Here is a 23,090-nt window from a genome sequence, read left to right as displayed (position 1 = left end):
ATCCCTGCGGCCGTGCCCCTGCCCCAGCCAGGAGGCTCTGCCGCCGGCGGGAAGCGGGCGGCCGGTCCCGGGGCCGCCGCCCCGCGGAGCTGTCCGGGCCGCCCGTGCTGAGCCCCCGGCCCGCGGGGGCCGGAGCACTCGGAATTGTAACGCTTCAGGTTTGGTTCCGGGCGGGGGCGCCCCCGGTGCGGCCCCGACACGGACCGATCGCTGGCCATCAGCTCCCCTTGAGCTGCCGCCCACCGCCCTCCGCTTTACCCGCAGGGGCAATGCCCGCTCGAGGAGCGAGTGCCCGATGGCTGAGGTGGCTCTGCCGCCCGGCCCCCAGGTCAGCGCGACAGCAAAAGCACGCTATACCCAGATGTCACATCGCTAGTTATCTGTTAGTCTGTTGTTAGGGAAACGTCACCAACGCCAACACACATAACATCTCCTACTGAAAAAATTTTGAAGTAGCCTTATGTAATTCTTGAGAGAAGTGCACCTGTAGGCCATCACTTATGTTTTTACACATGAGCAATCTGAGGAAAAGGTACTTTTCAAGGATTGAAAATAAAGACACCCTTTCAAAAATTGGCTTGAGACTCTCAAAAGCACATGGTTATTTTATTTATGAGTAAATTAACACACACAGGTCATAAAAGTTGTTACCGTGCTTGCACTGAAACATAAACCAATCGTATATGCATCAGAGGCAGTGAGGGTATGTGCCTCCACAGCTCTTGCAGAGCTAGCTGCCTTGGCTAGGTGTAAGAAAACTAAATTGGGCATGGTAGCACTTTATCCATTCTCCCAGAGGCCTCGGTTCAGGCCAATTGCTCTAAAATTACTGTTTCACATATGCAGTTTTGTCTACTGGGGACGTTATTTCCCCACCTGCATTTGTGAGGATTTATTTGTCCTTCTCACTTTTACAATGAGTAGTTGCCTCCTCCAGCTACCCCATTTCATCAGACTACTACCTAAGCAGAGGTTTATGCATTCTGTACACCACTGGTCGTCTGCCAAGTTCATGAGAGTTCTTTCTTAAACCCAGTCCACCCCTCTTCTTAAGCTACTAGCTTAAGCTAGTAGTCTAGCTACTCAGGATGTCTGCCTGTCTGCCAGGAAATGGTTCCCAAGAGTAAACACCTGATGCAGAAAAGGGATGACATACTTCGCTCTCTAAGAAGAAATCCTTATTTCATCTCAGTGTTGATGACTAGGAGAACAATTTGGACAACCTCACCTACAGAAGGAAGAGCTTCTCGCATCAGAGATCGAGTCAAATGTGAGAAAAGCTGCATCGGGCAGCTTTGTAAGAAGGAAGGTGGTGGGTTAATGTCTTCTGGCTCATCCTGATAAGGCGTGGGAACCTGGAGGCAGCAGGGCACGGCAGGATCTGCCACTCAGAGCTGGAGCAGGATTCTGAGAAGCCTCGCTCCTGTTCGAGAGCTCGGTGTTGCTGTGCTCCCTTTGTGCAGGGGGTGTATCTACAGACAGCTTTCAGGAGTGGACATTGGAACCTCAACAAACTACACAATAACAAACATAGGCAACGGAGTTTGTACAGCCAGTCCTACCAATAAATATATGAAGTATATTATATATGTATCATATATTATACATAGTATATACCATATACAGCTTACACAATAGATCATATATATCGTGTGTGTATGTATTATTGTGGATATAGAATAGTATACATACTATATAATATAGTATTTATGTATTGTATTTAACATGTTATATTTAACATATATGCTACATATAACATACAGCATATGCTATACTATATAAGCTATATATAACAGAACATATATATACACTGGGCTATGGCTAACCACCAGAAATAAGCTTTTGCTTACACAGCACTTCCAAGTTCTGGCAAAAAAAAAAAAAAAACAACCTTCACGTGCACTTTAGCAAAGTTTTTTCTGTCTTTTCATTAGTGGTTACAGACCAATAGAAAATCAGGATTCTTCTTTTTTTTTTAAGAATAAAATAATGTATAAAATTAATAAGTTAGTGTAAAATCCTCTACACTAACAGATCGTTAAGAAAAGATTTAATAAGAAGACAGGATTTAAGAAGAAGACTGTGGCGATCAGGTGCTGGGCTCATCAGACAAGCGTGCTGACTGCCCTCTTTTACACACGACTGGTTCTGTTTATTCCTCCTTTGCTCCTCCAGATGCCCTTCCCTTGCACATTCCTTCAGCAGTTTGTATAACTCCACAGGTCCCTTCCCAACATTCTGGACCCTCAGGTTCGCAATCCTTACCATTTGCAAAGTCCCAGTTTGCCTGCGGTTTACTGAGAACCAGCTTGTTTCTTGTCTTTGTCGCTGTTAGGTTTGCCTGTCAAGTCTGTGTCTCCATATTTTGTTTATGGCTTCCCACTTTTATCTTGGTATCCCATTTGACAGGACCTTTGATCAGATAATCTTACTGAAATAAGCATTCCCTCATCAACTAGCGTGACTGACCGGGTTTGTGTCTCATCACTGCCTCCCTTACCATTCGTCAGGTCTGCATCTCTACATTCTGGTTTATGGCTTCCTCCTTCTCCTGCCTACTACATTATTGGTAAATGCTCTTGGGGCTCTTGAACCTTTTCCTACGTGTTCTTTGTTGCCACTGCCACAAACAGGAAGCTATGCTAGACGGACCTTTGATCTGACCTAGGATAAAACTCGTTATTTCTGTGGCAAAATGAGTTTTAGCTATCAGTATCACAAAGGTCCTATCATTTGTCACATGAATGTTAGATGAAAATCTCAACCTTCACCCTCTTGTGCCCGTGTTCTCCATCCCATTCTTCTTACAGGATCCCAACACAAGATTTCTCTCTTTACATTTTCACTGCACGTGCCCCAGTAGGGCTGTGACCTCGGCTGGTCTTTCCAAACTCTAATTACACTGAATTCTGTCTTCAGTACACGGGCACAAGTTCTGTCAGCTGTTATGGAAACTGAACTCTTGTGATTTAAGGCAGAATTTACTCTGTGTTTTGTCACTTGCTGCACTTGCTAAAAATAATCATACAGATTTTGCTGTAAAATTAATGTCTACATTGTATCTGAGAGCAGTACCCGTTTAGACGGTCTCGTTCCCGCACGCTGTTAATGTGAGCATCGGTGCGGTCCCGCACAGTCTCACCGGCATTTCAGGAAATAAAACCCCGCTCACGGCAGCCCCCCCGCAGCCCCCCCCGCTCCGCCCACAGGGCACCTCCTGCCCCGCCAGAGCTGCAGTCCCTGACAAAACACCGGTTTTATGACTTTACCACTCTGGTATCTGACCTACAAGTGTTAAATACGGTGGGGGGGTGTGTTCACTGCAACCGGGCATTTATTAATACATGATTCGACAAGAAGTGTACCAAACAACACCTTTCCAAGATATTTTAGCTGCTAAAGTGCCTGCTGCAGCATATCTCAGTATGATGATAAAAATTGATTTGGTGCTAAAATGTCCTAGATGCTTCCTTTACACATAGCTTACGCATACCTTACCCCACTCCATTTTTTTTAATGATTACCATGTTTATATTTCACATAAGCGAAAGCCATGGTTGCCTAAGTAAGTACTTGAAGTAAGTACTTGTTTCTTGAAGTAGTTAGTCCTGAAATATCCTAAAGTGAATTCTGTCATACTTCGAAAAAATCAGGACAGGCGATCTTTATTCTAAGGCATGGTTCAGCACTTATCTTCTGAGCTTTCCACTGACTGTCTGTGTCTTACAGGCCAAAACTATTACAAAATGCAACTGGTTTTTATTTGCTCTCGAGCTCTGCATATCTGTCCCTTCTTTTTCTTGATAGTTCGTGTTAGATAGTGCAGGGCTAGGGCCTGAGTAACAGGCCCCGAAACAAAGCTGACCTCTAGATGAACCTCACAACTAAACGTCATCCATTATTAATACCTGTTAATCAGTAAAATCTGTATTATTAGTATGTGATCATTAACAAAATATGTATGCTCACTAGTGAAGGATGCAGCTTAGACAGAGCATAACCAGCAGTGAGGATGAAATGCTTGGAGAATGTATCCAACTGCCCTTGTTTAGCCTTGTCCAAGGCTGAGAACCCAAGAGTTTGTTCAGCCTTGTTAGAAACTCCCTTGGTTCTCCCCCGAGCCCTGGCCAGGCTCCAGGTGGAATCCAATGGGAGGATGAAACCAGATGTGCCAGCTCTTCTGGCTTGCCGATTTTGGGGTATAGAAGGGTGGACCCGCTCACAGCGACTTTGGAGGCCTCAGCTACGGGTGGACGCACCGCGTAGGGTTTCCCACTTGCCGGGAAAGGCTCTGCAAACCCTCGCTGTAACCGGGGCTGCCTGCGGGTCTGGGTGATGGCAACGGGTGCAGGTGCTGAGGGATCTTTTTTAATCGCTGTTCTCCCCATCCTGTAGTAATGGTTAGGTGCATTGCCTTGCTTAACTCTATGTAGTAATAATTAAGTGTACCCTTCTGTATTTTTCTTATTGCTTATTTTCTGTATTACTCAGTTACATCCTTTAATTATTAACAGCAAAATAAGCCTACTCTTTCCACTCTGGTGTCTGAATTTAATTGGCATCCTTGATCGGCAAAACAGATAGTCACATAAATGCAACTCGGTATGTTTTTATGACATTAAAGAAAAAAATATTTGATGTGTTTACATGTAGTAGTCAAAAGCCTCCAGGACTTTGAGCAGATATGGCTTTGTAATTAAAAAATATTGAGAATTTGGAATTAAGTAATATTTGTGATACCCAGGAATGAAAAAAGCTAAAAAATAAACTTGAAAATATTTTAATTCAAGAATCACATTATCTTCATTTTTAGATAATTCAAAGGTTTCCATATAGGTGTTTTCCTTTCTTTTTTTCCATACATGTGTGTTTCTTTTTTTCCCCAAATAAATTCATTGTTTTAAAGTCCACGAAAAACAAAAAAATATTTAAATCATTTTATTAAGAAGATGTTGCCATGCTTGTCACACTGCACAACACTGAAAAGGATTCTACTTTGTCGATCATTAATGCAGGACCTACACACTCAGTTTTACCATGTTCATTTACTGCAGCAGCCTCAGTAACTTGCATTACATAAATGACTGCAGGAAATCCAAGTTGCTCTCCATTTCTAAAATTAAGGTTCACTAGCAAATGCTAAAATACAGTTTGTTGTTAACAAGAAAATAAACTGTAAAACATTTAAAACTGCTACTAAAAAAATAACACAAGCCTAGAACACAGATACTCTTTAAGGAATGAGCTGTACTTTGCCATGTAGTATTCTTACTGTGTTTACTTGCTAATTTATCCATTTCAGCAATAAGCATCGCATATTCTGGTGGTTAGTATAAAAGACAGTATTCCAGGTTAATAATGCAATAAATGGTGCAGTACAATTTTTACGGTAATAAAAGTGACTAGAGAATAATAAGAAATATGACAGAGTAGTAAGGGTTTGAGAAGAAGGACAGGCAGATGCTGTATTTCTTGCATGTGAGAAATGCTAAAAATGCTAAAAATGCTAGATGCACCTAACAACAAAACCTTCTATCTAATGTCACTCCTTATGCAAATAATTTTGATCTTCAAAGTTCAGGCGGTTCAGGCTTTGACAGATAACCTCCCCAACTTTCATATCTCAGACACAGACCACCGGGTGGAGGTCGCCAGTGCCTTGATTCTTCCCCTCCAGGCTGGCTTGGTAAAAACTCTGTTGACAAGGCATTGTCAAAAAATTCCTCATTCATCTACCCAAGAAGGAGATGTGAAGAGAAGTAGTGAGAAAATTATTTGAAGGCGTGGAGAAAAGTGAGCAAGGGTACAGCTTCATAACTGCAGCTGCATTAGCTACTGACCTTCATCAAGAGTTGGTTCTATCTAGTACCTTACCCCAGTTGTTCCTGTCATTTAGCAGAAATGTCCTTGAATAGGACATTGCACTCCTTTCCTTCCTTTTTCTGGAACTCCTACTGTTCTTTAACCTCTACAACACTGCAGGAGATCAGAGACAGTTAGCAGCTTTTTAATACAGAGGCTTGCTTCCAGAAAGTACAGAGACACCCATCTTCAGGGGCCAGTAGCAAATTCCACACGCAAAGATGCTTCTAGTGTAAGGCAAACTGGAGAAAAGCAGATGTTAGGTGTATTCCTGACTCAGTTTCCTCAGCTGGACAGTTTCAGACAACCACCTTCCCAGGCTGTGTCTACATGAACAGTTTAGTTCAGGTAAGCTGTGTAGTTTTGGAGTGAATCTCCCAATTGTCCCCACTTACTGCGCCTTGATTCACAGAGAGATTTCAAAGCACATGAACTGAATTTTGGATGAAACTAACTGGAAGACACGATCTAGGAGTGCACCTAATGTGCTCCAACCACTTACTAGGGGGTATTACATCCAGCCCAAAGCAAAAACCCTCCAAAATGCTTATCAGGTCTCAAATCCAACCATTTCACTCTATAAATCCAGCAGTATCGGTCCTCATTCCTTCCTCACGTCAACGTTCCCTCAGTGTACCAATTTATTGAGTCTCTCAGCCTTAGGGATGTCCTCAGCCCCATTCCAGGGTGTCTCTCTGCCTCAGTGCAAAGAGCTTATTTACGTACTGAAGGGTTAGGGATCTTAATCTCAAAAGCACCTAGAAATAATGTCTCCATTCTGAGCAGTGTAGTATTTAAGTCCCTTCCTAGAGCTAGTACACATGCTTAGTGTATAACATCCTTACAGGTGTTCAGGACCTGACTCAGCTGGAGTCGCTTGTTACCTGTGAGAGTGTATGTGAGATTCTGAACCCATTTACCCATCCTCAGGACTCTGGTGTGTGTGTCATCCTAGTTAGAATATGCATAGTAAAATCCATGCTGCATATCTAAAATTAAACTTTTAAAACATTAAAAAGAGATTAATATTTTTCCTTATGTATCATCAGAAACTGAGGGATACAGAGATACTACATATACACAAACTACACAAATAATAGACAAATAATATATGAACAGAAAATGGACCACTCAGTAATTAAACTCCCACACTATATTCAGAACATGACCTACAGAACAGAACCCTATATAAAAAGGAGCACATAATGCAGACCTGAGCGCTGGTATTTAAAATCCCTACAGCCATACAACCCAGTGGTGTGGTACACTTGAAACCAGATTTAGAACAGGAGGAACACACAAAAATCTTCATTACTTAAGTAACATAAATTATGCATTAGGCTTATGCCTTTTACTCAGGTACCCTTAAAGGCCAGGGGAATCCACTTGTACTGGAGTGAAAAATCGGCAGCCTGTACACCAAGTCAAAGCTGCTTACATGCCTCCGTTCAGTGAACACCTGGAGTCATGCCAGTATAAAGCCCCCACAACAATGCAATCGGCTTTTTAATCACTTGGTATATATGCCGAAAAATGGGTAGCTTCCTACTGAAGTTGGTGTTAGTACAAAATCAATACTCTGAACTGTCAGAAACAAAACAAGCAATTAAGAACCAAACATACTAAGGCAATAATGGTTCTAAAAATATTTGGACACCTTACTTTGAATTGTTATGCAAAATGTTATCCAAAATCCATCTTCCAGAAAAGCGCTTTATGCTTTGGCAATTGTTAAAATTATATATCAAAAAAGTCAGGGATAAATCGAAGTAGCTATTTGTCTTCCAGGGGTTATTTTATGAAACCCTCGATAACCCTGCTTTACGACACGGAGCAGTAACATTAAAAGGAATGTCTTTTGTGCACTGCAGGTAATTTACAAAATAAATGCTTTTGCTTTAACACACAGCCAGAAACGAGAGCGTCCGTCAGCACATCAACACGGTACCAGCACTACGGCATCTCCCATCGGCACGAAAATCCAGCGTGGGGGCCGCGGGCACCGCGCTGCGCCGACGCGCCCTGCCCCGCGCCGCGCGGAGCGGAGCCGCAGCCCCCGCCTGCAGCGGGACGGCGCGACCGCGCCCACGAGCCGCCGGGCCCGCGGGGAGCAGCGCGGCCTCGGCGCGGGGCGGGCCGGCCCGCGGCCCCCGGGCCCAGGCCCGGGGCTCCCGGGTCCGAGGCCGCCGGCCCAGGGCGCAGGCTCCCGCCGCCCCGCGCTCCCGGCCAGGCGGGCGGCCTGCGCGGCGCCGCCCCCGGCCGCTCGGGATCCCCGCCCCGGCCCGCCCGCGGGAGCCTCCGCGCACCCCCGCCAAGATGTCCGCGCTGAGGGCCACCCGGGTGAGCGGCCGGGGCGCCCGGAGGACACGAGGCCCGCCGGGCCGGGCCGGGGGGAGGCCGGGCGGGCGGCGGGCGGCCCGGTGCGCGGGAGGGGCCGCGGCCCGAGGGAGCGCTGCGGGGCGAGGGGCCGGGAGCTCCGGCGGCCTCAGGGCCGTGGGGCGCGGGCGGCCGCCGCGGGGCGAGCCCGGCTGCCGCCGCCGTGACCCGCCCGCTCCTGGCCCTGGCAGCGGCAAGGCCGCGGAGGGCAGAGCCGCGCGGGGCTGAAATCCGCTCGCTGTCTGCGCGTTACAGTCCGCGAATTTATGGCCTTAATCCTGGCGGTGTGAACGGGTGTCGCAAGCTGTTGTTGTTCAGCGGAGCTCTTGCGCAGCCCTGGGGCTCTTCCTGTGCCGAAGGTCGGGCTGGGGAGGCCGTGGAGAACCCGGCGTGTGTCTGGCACCTGCGGCTCGGCACGGGAGCGGCGGAGGTGGCTCCAGGACACCGGGATATTTTACACAGTGCATTGCTTAGACATCCCTAGCTGTGCTACTCATGCTAACTTCTAAAAATGTGTGATGTGTAGTAGTTGTTTTTCTGAAGTACTAACGTTCTGCTATATTGAACCACCAATAACCTCCTACCTAAAAACTAGAAAGTAAAAATTATTCAGACTCGAGTAGGCCCTCGCTTTGCATTTACACGGGCCTTTTTCTGGTCTCTGCGTCTCGAGTCATTCGTGCGGCCGAATCACCCGAGGGGCCCTTGCTCGGGGCACCGCGGCGGCCGGGCCGTTCGCCCCGGAGTGGCTGCCCGCGGCGTTGCCGTGTCGGCGGGGAAGCGGTCCCCAGCTGAAGCCAGCGGGTGTTCTCCAGGCCCGCTTTAGGGAGGGAAGCCCAGCGGTAGCTAACGCCGACCAGAGGGCGCTGGTATTTCGGGCTCGGCCTCCTGACATGCTCCGCAGCAGCAAACTGCTCTGGACAACTCTTCATTTTTGTCCTGTGCCCTGTGAGGGACAGCCAGGGTTAGTGACCCCCGCTCGTTGTTGCCCTGTCTTCCGGGATGTGCAGCTTTTTGAACGAGTTCTGTAGTTCTGGCATAAAGGTAGTAGAGATTGCATCACTCCCGTGTGTATTCTTATGCCCTTTTTCTGACAGCGGGTTATTCCAGTGTTGCCACTTTAGTGATCATATTTCTGATAGTGACAGAGCTTATGCAGTAGTGCAAGAAAATGCAGTAGGAATTGCATCTGAGCATCACTAGTGGTAGCTTGTCCCTGGCGACTGTTCTTCTGAGACCGTAGAAGAGTTGACAGAGTAGACAGGTGGTCATCTAAATTCTTACATGTAGCAACTCATGATCCTTTGTCACTTGATCATTCATGCAACTTCCAGGTATGAATCCCATCTGTCTAATTCATAATTCTATTTGGGGGGGTTGAGTTTTTCCAGAGTAACCTTCAGTGTTGACCTTGCATACTACTCTGGTACAAAACCCACAATAGGCCTAAGACCTCTACAGCTTCTTTCATATGGGGTATCACTCTTGTCATTAGTTTGAATTCAGTACTTTTGCTAGTGTTGGCAAAACTTTTTGGTGGCAAAGCTACGTATGAGTCTATCAAGGGCTGCTCTTTAAAAAAAAAAAATACAATCATCTGGCTTTTTTTCAACCTCATTTTGTCTTTTTCCAGATAAAATAAGGTATAAAATGTTCTGAAGGATCGGGGTCTTTCTAGATGTTTGTTGATACTGTTTGTTTTATTTTTCTGTGTAAGAGTGGCAGCAGTAACGTAGAACTTGGCAAGATGACATTTTGCAACGTCTGTGGCTTGTGAAAACTTGAGTTATATATTGCCTGCTGGAGAGCACAATCCTGAACTATTAATAAACTGACTTAACAGCTCGGTATTCAATCATGTCATAGCCTCCCTCTCTTCTATGCCTAGCAGAGGTCTTTCTGCATTTCTTCACCTTTCAACTCTATACGTGTTTTCAATACCCTCTGGAAATACTTTTTTCACAGTGTTGATACTTATTACTGCCTGTGTTCTTCGGGCTTCCTGTGGTGTGACTTTAACCATCTCTGCATAGCATTCGGACTTTTAAGAGCACAGTTAACTACCACAGCTTTATTTTGAAGCTACTTGTTGGCTTCCTAGCTATGTAAATTTCCCTAATGTCCTTGTCTTCTAGGGTTTTCAGTAAAATTTCTGTGGTATTTTTGCACTATTATGATTCATTTGTTTTTTTAATGTTACGAAATAAGTGTCTGGTCTGATAGCACTTTTTTTTCTTTTGACATTTTCACATAAGAAAATTAAGAACAAGCTTTTTCTCGGTGTTTAGGCTAATTTGTTTCTGCACAGTACTGATTTGAGTCTTTCTAGAAATGTATCCAATTAAATATTTTTCACTTCTTCCAAACATTTCAGAGATTCATAACTATTGAAGATGAGAGTAAAGAAACTTTTTAATATCAAATTCAGACATGTTTTTGCACAGTATTTAAGCATTCTGAAAATAGCTTGTTTTACAGGCACTAAACTTAAAAAAGCAAAGAAAGCACTTACAATGGAAAAGAATTAATTTGTGATAAGTATTAGGAAAAATAAACTTCAAATAGTCTGCTGAGTTCTATCCTATTTAGTGATGACTGTTCTTATACTCTGAGTGTCCATGGCATCAGCTTATTAAAGGAAAGCAGACATGAGTCTGGGATGTTATCAAAATATTCTGATAGACATTGGTTAATAGGTAGGTTGGGTTTAAAGTCTTGCTAAATCAGCATGTGGGTAAACATTGGCTAGAGTATTCACTAGTGGTTGAGAAAATCAGGTTTGGTGACTGTGTGTATGAATGAAAGAAGTATGTATTGCTATGTCTCTGTGAACATAGATTTTAATTACGCTTAATTATTTTTAAGTAATCAAATGCACAATACTTAAAAGTGGATATGGCAGTTCACTCGTGCTCAGTGCTGTTGAAGCCTGGGATTCCTGGTATAGCTGTCAGTTCATCTGAACACTGACTGCCACAGGAACAAAACTTCAGGTACCCAAGAATTCTTTTATCCCTGCAGGAATTGTATTGTACTTGATGTGATATTGTTTCTAAAGAGGAGTTGTACATTTAAGTTGTGCTGCAGTCAGGATAGTAGCTTTAGGAGACTTGAGCTGTCAAGATCTTACACCTCATGTTCTTTTTCTCTTTAGCAAATGCTTCCAGTCATTGCAGGGCATGGATGGAGGTCACATTCTAGTAAACCTGCTCAAAACTTACATGTAGGCAAACCTGGAGCTGGCATCAGCTTTGGTAGGTATTACAGTTTTGGGGAGAAATACAGCAATGAAGGGCAAATTGCAGAGTTAAAAAAAATCCTGTATTGCAGTTCACAAATTTAAAATTAATATGTTTAATCTAAATAGATTTCTACTCTTTAAAAAAAAAACTGAAAAGCAAAATTGCTTTCTTTCTCAGCTCAGGCCAGTCAGGTATGTGTGTAGTGTGTATAAGATTTTCTTCTTTTTAAGCTCATGTCTGTCGAGCTTTTTTTATTGCCAAAGTGTCTGAGCTCTAAATAATTATTTCACATTGCTGTTCACTATGTTAAAATAACTCAGTGTAATCATAGTTGAACTTGGTTATAAAGAAATGTTATAAAGAATTTCATCCTCATCTTGGCCTGTTATATACATAAAGCAAATATAGTCCATCAGCAGCTAGATGTTTGAAACTGAATAGCTGGGATCTTAGATGACATCTACCTCTTTCTCTTACTCCATTTAATAGCATAGCATTCTTCTTGTTTCTTTTGGTAATGCATTCTATGACACAGTCCTCTCCATTTTCAGTATTTTGTGGATAATTGAACCAGAAGTAAGTCAATGCATTGTAGATGTCGATGCGAGATCAGTGGAGGTTTCTTCCCAGGAGGCTTTTTTGCTTCCTGGAGGGGCCCAGGAAGCAGTGGTTTGGGTTGTCCTGGAAGGACACTCCTGTTTTCTCTTTTCTCATAGTCTGACATCTGGCAAAATTAAAGGTAGCAGAGAATTTGTGACCTCTTTTTTTTTTTTTTTTCTTTAAATAGAACTGACTGATGAACAGAAAGAATTTCAAGCTACTGCTCGTAAATTTGCTGTGGAGGAAATTGTTCCTGTTGCTGCACAATATGACAAAACTGGAGAGGTAAATCTACCATTATGTGAGCAAAAAAATAGACTTTTATGTTAACCTGCATAAAATTTAAAATGTTGATTGTGATAAATCAGAAGATTATTTTTCCTTGTGTATTTCAGTATCCTTTTCCACTTATAAAACGGGCTTGGGAACTTGGTCTTATGAATTCACACATACCAGAAAGCTGTGGTGAGTAAACATTATTTTTAGCCTGTAAAATGAAACAAAGAAGAGACATTAGATGAGATTTATATCTGTAATTATGGATTCTGTATAAAATAAACAGTTGCATACTTGAATAATCTAAATTTAATCAGTAGCCAGGTTGATACATACAAGTGTTACTAGGTGTGGGTGTAATCAGGAGACAAATTAGACAGATTATGATTTAGTAATTTATGCCCAGATTTTCCTACCGTGATTACAACTGCCTAATGTTCCCCTGGTGCACTGTGTCGGCTGATTAGGCAGAGAAATTAGAAGGTCATGTTTTGTTCCGGTCTCCGACACCGGCTGGAGCAATTTAAGAGTTTATTCCAGAAGGACAGTTTTTCGTTTAGAGTAGGTGCAGTACAGCAGTGCTTTGGCAGTGTTTAGGCGTATGAGTTACCATGGAAAAAATATAGTGGGTTTTTTTTTTGTTGGTGGGGGGTTTTTTGGCTTTTTTTTTTTTTTTTTTTTTTTTCTGTTACCTGAAAAAGAAGTTAGGGAAGTATCCATAGCAGACAGTTTTTTGGGGAAGACTAATCATAAGGTATATCTTGTATCAAAAATTTGATATACGAGGTTAAAGAACAAAGAGACCAAAGGAGCAATTGTGAGGGCTAGATTTATTCAGCCACAAATTCTACAAATACTAAAGTCTGAAATAACTGAACTGCTGCAGTGTATAATCACTTGATCATTAAATAAAAAATTACAAGTGGCAAATTGGTCACCATTGCTCTGAAAAGTCTTTAAGGGAGATCTGGGAAAATACATACTAGTAAATCTGATACAGCATGTAAATTAAGAGCAAGTAGGATGAAGTATGGAAATAGTAGACACAGATAAACATGATGTGCTAGAGAAGGGTTTTTGTGAAAGGAAGCCATGCGTCATAAAATCATTGGAGTTCTCTGAAATAGCTAATAAGTGTGTGAATAAGGGATGCCTGGTTGATAGACGATGCTTGAACATCCAAAATGAATTTTAAAAATAATGAGGTTTCATAGTGGAAAAATTAGCAGCACAGCCTTGCTGGGTCTTGTGCTATTTGGAATATCTATAAATAAACTGGAAAAGGGGGTCAATACTGAGGTGATAGAGTTTACTGATAATACTAAGTTATTCAGTGTAGAAAAGATGTGGCTGGTACAAAGAGCTGAAGGAGAAGGTCGTGAAACTGAGTGACTGTCAAAATGGCAAATGCAATTCAAAAACGGAAAAGTGATGCACACATGAAGGGAAAAAAGCAATCCAGACTTCACAGAGAAATGGTATTTTCTGAACTAGTTACTGCCTCTCAAAAAAGCTATTTTGGGGTTTATAATATATAGCTCTGTGAATGTCAGCATAACACTCAGGAGTGGTCAAAATCATAAAATTTAAGGTCAGCAGGGACCTTTAAGGGAATGAAGAAAAAAGCAGAAGGCATAATTATGGTGCTGCCTGAGTCCAAATTGCCCTTGCCTCTTTAATTCATTGTATACTCAGATCCTTCTATCTCAAAAGAGTGTTGTGGAAACGGAAGAGGTTCCTAAAAGGATGACAGAGATTATAAAGGATGAATCTTCTCTGTGAGATGTAGCTTCTGTATGAGAAATGACTAAAACGTTGGTGTCATGGAGAGTGTGAAAAGAGATTGATAGTTCACTGTCCCTTTCAATACAACTAGAAGGCATCAAATTAAGTCAGCAGATGGCAGGTTCAGAATAATGAAAGGAGATGTATCCACATGCAGTGTGTAGTTAATTTGTGAAACTCATTGCCCCTGGATGATATTGATGCTAAAATTTTGCATAAATTCAAAAAGGAGACTAGGCAAATTCACATTAGTAATACCTGTCAAGGGTTAGCATTACAAAGATACCAGAGAGAGGTATCTCTTTGGCTGAGGAAGCCACCTGAAGGCTTGGAAAAATATTTTTGAGGAAGTATAGTTGTATTGTTATTGTGTTTATATGTACTTCACAAAGTCTTGGCTTCTCTGAGAAACAGATTGCCGAGGTGGTTGTCTGACTAATACAGACATTTTTTTCCCCTAAGTGCTGTGGTAGCTCAGGAGCCCTTTCTCTGCTTCCTAAGAACTCTTAATTCTCAAAAGTATAGTAGTAGAAAAATCAGAGGGGTACATTCTTGCCACTTTGTGCAGTTTGTGCCACATGAATCACACAATAACCCTGGAACTGCGATAGTAGTTTTCAAATCTCCTGTTACTCTTCTGACAAAACTTTATTTAAAAAGCTTGCATGGGAATATATAATCAAACACGGTACACAATCAAAGGTATGTGGGGGAATAGGTTTTTGTTAATTTGTGTAAATCACTAATACGTTACAATTTAAAGCCATTTTAGTAAGTGAAATATTTCAACTGCAGGTGGTCTTGGCCTGGGCAGTCTCGAAGCATGCCTGATCACAGAAGAGTTAGCTTATGGATGTACAGGGGTTCAGACCGCCATCGAAGCAAATTCCCTAGGGGTACGTTGTCTTTTCTTATGTCCCTTAAACTCGAATCTGTGCACTTTAAAAGATCTAAATATTTTCTTTCAGCAAATGCCAGTAATCATTGCGGGAAATGAGCAGCAGCAGAAAAAGTACTTGGGAAGAATGACAGAGGAACCAATGATGTGTGTAAGTGTAACTCCTACGCTGTAGAACGTTCTTAACCATAGTCATACTCTTTTCTTCACATTCCCCCCCCGCCCCGAAAACACTGACATGTACTCAAAACTTAGCACATTTTGGTTTGTAAATAAAACAGTGGCTTTTACTGAAAGTCAGGGAATAGCTAATGAGATACATCCAGTAAGCAAATAGAAGATATTACTTGCAAAATCATCCCCATCCGAAGTCACTTATCAAAAAATAATAGCTTTTATTTTCCTTTCAAGAGGGGGTGTAGGCATTTAAGAAAAATATGAGGTTTGTAAGGAGAAACTTGGATGGGAATTAAATTCTATTTTTGATGTTAAATATTATATAAGCAGTACTTGTTACATAGAAAGAAGATTCGTGTGCAGTGCGTTAAAGTCTGAACAACTAAGCCTCATAAAATGAAGGACACAGTAAAGAAAGTGTTACTCAGTGCTTTTATTTCTGACTTTAAAGATCCTCAGGTTTCACATCAGAGTTTGCGAAGCCTGAGGAAAGTAATGACTTAAGGGTTACAGAATGGTTCTGTTTGATTAAAAGACAATTTTATGTTGTATTATGGATTTATATAGAAAATTCACCTCTGTATGTGTGGATTCTTGCTCAGTCAGCTGGTGTCCAGGTTTTCAGGTTGGGTTGTTCTGGGGTTTTTTTATTTAATATTTTTGGGTTTTACCATTCAGTTCCTTTTACAGATCATTTTGATGCGCGTAGTCTGCAATAATTTGTGGTTGCCTAGAAATTGAACTTTTATTCCTCAAGATTTTGCGTTTTATTTTCTTTTAGGCTTACTGTGTAACAGAGCCTGGAGCAGGCTCTGATGTGGCTGGTATAAAAACAAAGGCTGAGAAGAAAGGAGATGAATATGTTATTAATGGTCAGAAGATGTGGATCACAAACGGTGGGAAAGCAAACTGGTGTGTTACCTGTTAACTCATGTTATACTCTCTGTTGTTATGTTATATAGTGGCTTCACTGTCCCCCATCCCGAGTCAAAGTCTTTAAAGATCTGTTATAAATGTGAAGGTTCATCATGTTTCAACACACTACACTTTCATCTCTGACCAGTTTATCGGGACAGATAGAAGAATGCAGTCTCAGTGCTGTGCAAAGCCTAAAAAGGAAAATGAGCAATGACTTGACAACTCCCCGCTGAAGAAGACCTCTTGAATCTTGCTGCTATCAAACGAAATTAATTCCGCTTTTTCTTCAGGGCAGGACAGCAACAGTATGATGTCACTTGCAAAGCACTCAAGAGGCTCACATTACTGGCTACCTTGCTTTGTAGTTGGGATGATTAAGATCAGTTGCTTCTGATTGTACTAGAAGCACCTCTCACTTCTAGTGAAGCTAGAAACACTGTTGATTGTGAATTTTATTTTCTGAAGGGAAGACATCTTCTAGCTATCAAAGAATCCAGATACCGCTGTGGTGTCTTGTGGAGCATGCTTTACAATATATACCTCTTTCCTTGTGTTTTACATCTTGCAAATGTAATCACACTGATTTGCAACACACAAATTCTTCTTAATTCAAGTGGAAAATCTTTATACATTTATCCCAAAGCTGATTTTCTTGGATAAATTCATAAATTTTAAGAAATCTTGAATATTTGAAGCCTCTCTCACACCTTCTCAGTTTATTTTTGGGAGGGGCAAAAAAAAAGGTTGTTAACTTACAGATAAAATTTATTACATGGCAGAAACACACATAAAAACATCTAAAATGTTAGCTAAAAAAGTATCTGGTTGTTAATTGTGAGGATAAACGGCATCCTTCTTCTTTGTTTTACGCTAGGTATTTCTTGCTGGCTCGTTCCGATCCAGATCCAAAAGCCCCTGCAGGCAAAGCCTTTACTGGATTCATTGTGGAAGCAGATAGCCCTGGAATCCAAATTGGGAGAAAGGTGAAGACTGTATCCCTTGACAAGCCAGAAATTGCTGTTCAGTTCTAAACCAGTAATGCAACAAATTACCATTAAAGGAGAAAGACTGTTATGCAACTCAACATTTTCATGTACAATGATCTTTTCATTTTCACAACATACAGAAACTATTCATAAGACATACTTAATTATGATGCTGTTAATTCAGTAAGGAATTATTCAGAATGGTGTAAAGTAAGTTGACTTTGAACAGCTGCAAAAGAATCTTTGAGAACTATTTTATTGACAAGTGCCAATAAATGAGTAGTAGTATGCCGTGGAAGGATAAGAAGCAACTTGGACAACTTAACCACAAATACACATGGAGTGAGCTTTAATTGTAGCTACTGCTGGTCAAGGACAAGGCCATGGAGACACTGCTGCTACTTCTCTCTAAAAATAATTTTTTTAAAAATACTGTTTTTAGTAGTATGCAAAAACGGATCTTGAACATTTGGAAAGGAATCTGAAAACTTGAAAAGCTCATTTATTTCTTTATTTACTTGTAGTACACCTGTACTGCCTGCATATTAGATTCTTTACTTTTTCCACTCCCATCTCAAAGGATAGAGTTGACAAGACTGATTACAGCTACAGAACTGATTTCATATAAGGAGAAGGTAAACTGCCCATCTTAGACAAATAAGGAAGGGCATGCTGGTCTGCGAGTGCAAAACTACTATTTGTTGCTATGTGGTAATTTTTAGATGAAGTGTTTTGGGGGAAAAATCATATTTAGAGTAAACTAAAGAATGAAAACGTATTGTACCTTTGAATAACCCAATTTACTCTCACCTCTGTAAATTTTCTGTTTCAGGAAATGAATATGGGTCAACGCTGCTCAGATACAAGAGGTATTGTCTTTGAAGATGTGAGAGTTCCAAAAGAAAATGTATTAATAGCTGAGGGAGCTGGCTTTAAAATCGCAATGGGAGCTTTTGATAAGACCAGACCACCTGTAAGTATCAGAAATAAAATTTATAAAATATAGCAGGAATTTCTGATCTTTTATCCTGTGCTGTATTCAATTCAGGTAGCAGCTGGTGCTGTTGGATTAGCAAAAAGAGCACTTGATGAAGCCACTAGATACGCCTTGGAGAGAAAAACCTTTGGGAAAGCAATTGTTGAAGTAAGTGGGGGAGGTTTGGGGGGTAGAGAGAGAGACTATAAATAAAAGATCTGTTTTCACACCAGATGTACTACTACTGATTTTTCAAGGTTATTTCTTGATTTTTTTAGTTCCTTAATTTTTATATTATAACTCTGCCATTTTGGGGTTTCCAAGTATGTAGGTCAGCACCATTTGAGTAAACTTATCTGTGTGGTAACTTCAGGCATTTTTCTGTAGTTTATCATTGGTGATAATAGTAAAAGCAGAAAGTAAACTGCCCAAAAACTGGGAACCCATGTACTATCAGGACATACTTAAGTTCTTCAGTGCTACTAAACAGGGATTTTCAGGAAAGGAAAAAACCTCTGAGGTATGTGGAACAAGACACACAGTATTAACAGTAATAGAATACATTGCCAATCACACTGCTTACCAGTTTTAAAGAAGTATGAATAAACAGCAAGGTAAATACCAATCTCATAAATAGTAAAGAAGAAATGCATAATTCAGTATTTAATCCCAGTGACTAAATGGATTTGAGAATTAAAAACTTTAAAGTCTAATTCAACACACAATTACAAGAGCCTCATCTACTATATTCTGTAGAGCTCCTCTAGCACAATTTGCAGACTTTGTTGAAGAGAACACCGTATTAAGAAGATGTTTTTCTTAGATGTCACAGAATTTTAAGCGGGCAGTGTTAACCTCCTTTATTTCATCATTGACAGCACCAAGCAGTATCTTTCTTGCTTGCTGAAATGGCGATGAAAGTGGAACTGGCGAGGATGGCTTACCAGAGAGCTGCGTGGGAAGTCGATGCTGGTCGCAGGAACACCTACTATGCTTCCATTGCAAAGGCATTTGCTGGTGATGTTGCAAACCAAGTTGCTACAGATGCAGTACAGATTTTTGGAGGAAATGGATTTAATACTGAATATCCTGTAGAAAAACTAATGAGAGATGCTAAAATCTACCAGGTAAGTAAAAGAGAGAGTGATCTTTATATTAATGGATAAATTTTATATAAAAGAAACTAATGGCTACTTATTTCAAATCATAATGTACATGTATGAAAAAAAAGTTTTTAGAATGAAAGCAATAATCCTTCAGTTTAACGAAAGAGTTATGCATATCAGGCAACTTCTTGCATATAAGTGTCATTGCACTGGACCAACAACTGAACCCACATAAGAGAAGTAAATTATGTTTTTTCTTTTTTTTTCTCCCCAATGTGGTTACTCTTTGAAGTTCTTGGACTCAATTTTGAAGCTTTTGAACTCTTAGAAAAAAAACACCGTAGAAAGAACCTGATCAAAATACCAGTGCTTGCTTTGGTATTCTGTGAGTTTACATATAATGCTGTTCTCGAAAACCTTCAGTGATGGAAATCCTCTGACCTTCCATATGTATCCTGGCCTGGTGCCGCCTGTAGATTAGCTTTCCTCTCAGCCTGAACACTAAAGCAGCTTCTTCACCTTTTTCTTTATGTTGTGGGGTTTTTTGTTTGGTTGTTGTGGTTTTTTTTTTTCCTTTCTGTTTCCAGACTCTTCCTCATTTGTTGCTGTGTCTAAACCTTCTCTTCGAAACTTTGTTATGATAAGCTGGGTAGAATACTTTGGTTGAGATATCACCAGTATTGAGTATCATGGAATGATTTATCTTGCATATGTTGTATTCATGGAAGTGTGACACCATCTGGAATGATTAGCCTTTCTTTTAACACAAAGCCCTCTCATATTTACTTATGTTTAGCCCATAGCCACCTGTAATCCCCAGGTTCTTTTCTGCAGTGTTACTGCCAAGAAATTACTCCATGTCATGTCACAGTTCTTCTAGTAGCGTATACTATGCTACAGTTCTTTATTCAGCGAGAATATTTTAAATGTGTTTAGCAAAACCAGTAATCTTTATTGACATTAGATAAAACAGATCAAAATAGATGATATCAAGAGATGCATGCAGACCATGACCTGTAGTGTTAGTTAGCTATTATAACAGCTGTCATTCTTAAGATTCTAGGTAGTTAATATTTCTCTTACAGCTGACTTTAAAATGAAAACTATTCTGCTCACTAGCCAAGAATTTATTTTTCTCTGTGTAAGGAAAGACAACCACTATTTTGGAATCTAAAGGTTTTTAGAACTAATTCCACTTCTGTGAGTGAGGAAATGAATGATTAATTGGACTTTACTATGACTGGGCTCTTTTCCTGCCAGGTTGCATGCTCTTCTAGAGAAAGATGCTGTGAGAGTTAGAACAGAACTTTATTTGAAAGCCGAGATTGATTTTTCAGGATCCCAGTTATGTAGATTTTCCATCACAAATGCATGGCTAAGTAGATGACTTTGAATTGTTAAGATTAATCTGATCTAGTATTAATTTTTTTGTGTTCTTCTGTTCCACTTCACCCCCAAAAGAATTCAGGAAAGGCTTTTGTCTTTACAATTATTTTGTCCATGCCTCTGATACCTTACGCTTCACTGTGCATTACTGTATTGCTGCCTGGTTCCAGATGATACATGCTTTTAGTCATAGGTTTCATGTACAAAAACTTTTCTTCCATGTATTTGATCTTTTTCAGTATTACACAGTTTTGTAATATTGTGTTCACTGGTAACATTTTTACACGTCCTTACTCTGCGCTAGGTTTGTTCAGCTACAAGTCTAGGCTACTCTGGTAGAAACTCTAACTCAGTTTCCTTTCTCAAATTTGGAAAACTTCCCTTCTTTGTCAGTGATTCTTTAAAGTATTTCCATCAACTTATAAACCAGAACCTTTTTTGTAATTACTTAAGAAGATTGTGAGGTTTGACGTCTTTACACTTGAATTCCGTGGCTGTCTCTATCAGCAAGTAATTCAGTGCAAAAGGAGCAGGTTGCAGGAAGAGCTGCTGAGGCCCCGACAGCTACACCAGCAGCAGTCTGGGCAGGCCGAGTTCAGAGCAAGCCTCCCTGGTCCCTGGGACTGTGTGTCCCCCCTACGCCTGTATTTGTAAGGATCCAGTTGTGGGCCTGGACCATCATAACTTCACGAGGGACTGGTGGGTAGTTGGTATATAAAGCAGAGATTCCATTTCAGTTTGCTCCAAAAGGCACCGCCTGCTCTATGAACTGGGTGGACGTGGGGTAAGCAGCAGCAGTCTGAGAATTCCTCTTGGGAATGAGCAATTTCTTCTGAACAAAAAACCCTATTGTGAACAGAGGTTGTAGCATCTTTATTTTCAGAAAGCTTTGTAAGGTTCTTGGGAAGATTATTCCTGTAAGTGAATGAGAAAGTGGATTTGCATGAATTTGAGCAATTGGCCAGACCAAGTTCTGGCAGAACTGGGAGCTGAAACACTTAAACCCCTAAACGATGTTGCCTCGGGGCCTCACCTCACATTGCTGTGTAGCCGTGGGGCGTGTGGCCTCCTTGGGCATTAGAGCTTCACAGATGCTTTGTTGTCTGTCTTTGACTTTGCTGTTGGGAAACAAACAGAACAGAGGGATAATGCAGGCTGGTTCTAGCAGAAAATGCAATACGTGATTGTGTGAGCTGGCAGAGGCAGGACACAGCAACAACCACAAAACTATGGATGAAATGCAAAGAGTAAGTTTATTTCCGTTGCCTCGTGCTCGGGGATCTGCACAGCAGCACCCAGGCAAAGGCACGCAGGCGGGGGCGCAGGCCCCGCAGAGCTCCAGCCTTGCTGCCCAGAAGGAGAAGGAAGAAAAGGATCTTGAACCTGCTGCTTTCCCCTGTGTATGCCAGGGATTTTCGCAGGTGTACTTTTCCACTGTGCTTTGATCTTTCCCACAGCAGGGCAGGAATCTCCAGGGTGGTCGGTACGGTGCCTCTCAGTCTGTCACAGGCCTCTGTTACCTGTACGCAGAGGTTCTACCCTTCAGGCACACAAAGCTAAGCAACAATTAGAGTGGTATATGTGGGTTTTGACACCCCAGCTGCAAGTCCCCCTCTCCAGTCTTTGTGTTCCCACAGTGATTAAAAAACCAAAACACCAGACAAAACTGTATGGCAGAGTACTAGTTAACACGAAGCTATGGAAATAAAGGGATCAAAGGGAACATTGGGCATGACCTTGGAAGGCTAGTCAAAGAAAATACACCTTCAGCACAAGTCACCTCCCTCCCTCCGCCTGTTGCTTCAAATCCTACTTTGTAAAACCTAAATTATGTATTTTCTTACTCAGATAAATTTTCTTCATCTTTCTTCACCCACCATATCTGTTTATTTTCTGAACCTTACTGAATTTAGATAAGAGCACCTGAGAGAACAAGATTGTCTCCCAGTATCTTTTATGTCATTTATTCAGTTTAGCCCACTGTAGTTACTGTCACACTGGAATTTTCTCCCGTTTTCTCTCTCTTTCTAATCCACACTGGCTTAGTGCCTTAAGGGTTTTAAAGTGTAGATCTGTTAAAACGTTTTAAAAAATCATCAGCTAACATCATTCCAATTCTTCTTTTCAGATTTACGAGGGAACTGCTCAGATTCAAAGGATGATCATAGCTCGTGAACATGTTGCCAAATTTAAAGCTTAAAGAAATGTATAAAGCGTGGCACTGCTATAGTGTTCTCTGTTCTCACAGAAGAGGATTTTATTGCATTTCTCAATAGAATTACAAAGGTATGGTGGAAAAAAAAGCCATTCAGAATCTTTTCTGTACATTAACAAAGCTGGTATTTTCTAAATGTTCTGAATTCCAAAGTGATTGGTTGTTCCAATACAAAACAGGCAAGAAATGAGAACCTCACAATGCAATGTTTTCTCACTATAAAATTAGATTATCAGAATGTTGTTTTCTGAGTCATTGGTGCCTTCTAATAAATTTTTTTAAGACAA

At 41.2% G+C, this 23,090-nt stretch overlaps 1 protein-coding gene across 1 annotated transcript; it reads left to right on the top strand.

Annotated features, from left to right (window-relative positions):
• Positions 1–8,064: 8,064 nt before the first annotated feature.
• ACADM (acyl-CoA dehydrogenase medium chain) lies at positions 8,065–23,090 on the top strand. The gene is made up of 12 exons (XM_074905958.1): positions 8,065–8,202; positions 11,393–11,492; positions 12,268–12,365; positions 12,476–12,545; positions 14,937–15,037; positions 15,110–15,190; positions 15,998–16,128; positions 17,009–17,117; positions 17,953–18,093; positions 18,169–18,264; positions 18,975–19,223; positions 22,717–23,090. The coding sequence occupies exons 1-12, from the start codon at positions 8,179–8,181 to the stop codon at positions 22,786–22,788; spliced, it is 1,272 nt and encodes a 423-aa protein (XP_074762059.1). The 5' UTR covers positions 8,065–8,178; the 3' UTR covers positions 22,789–23,090.

Source organism: Athene noctua, chromosome 5 (genome assembly GCF_965140245.1).
Source record: "Athene noctua chromosome 5, bAthNoc1.hap1.1, whole genome shotgun sequence".
Taxonomy (NCBI): domain Eukaryota; kingdom Metazoa; phylum Chordata; class Aves; order Strigiformes; family Strigidae; genus Athene; species Athene noctua.
The sequence above is the reverse complement of the archived record's forward strand: the minus strand, read 5'-3'. Positions and strand labels throughout refer to the sequence as shown.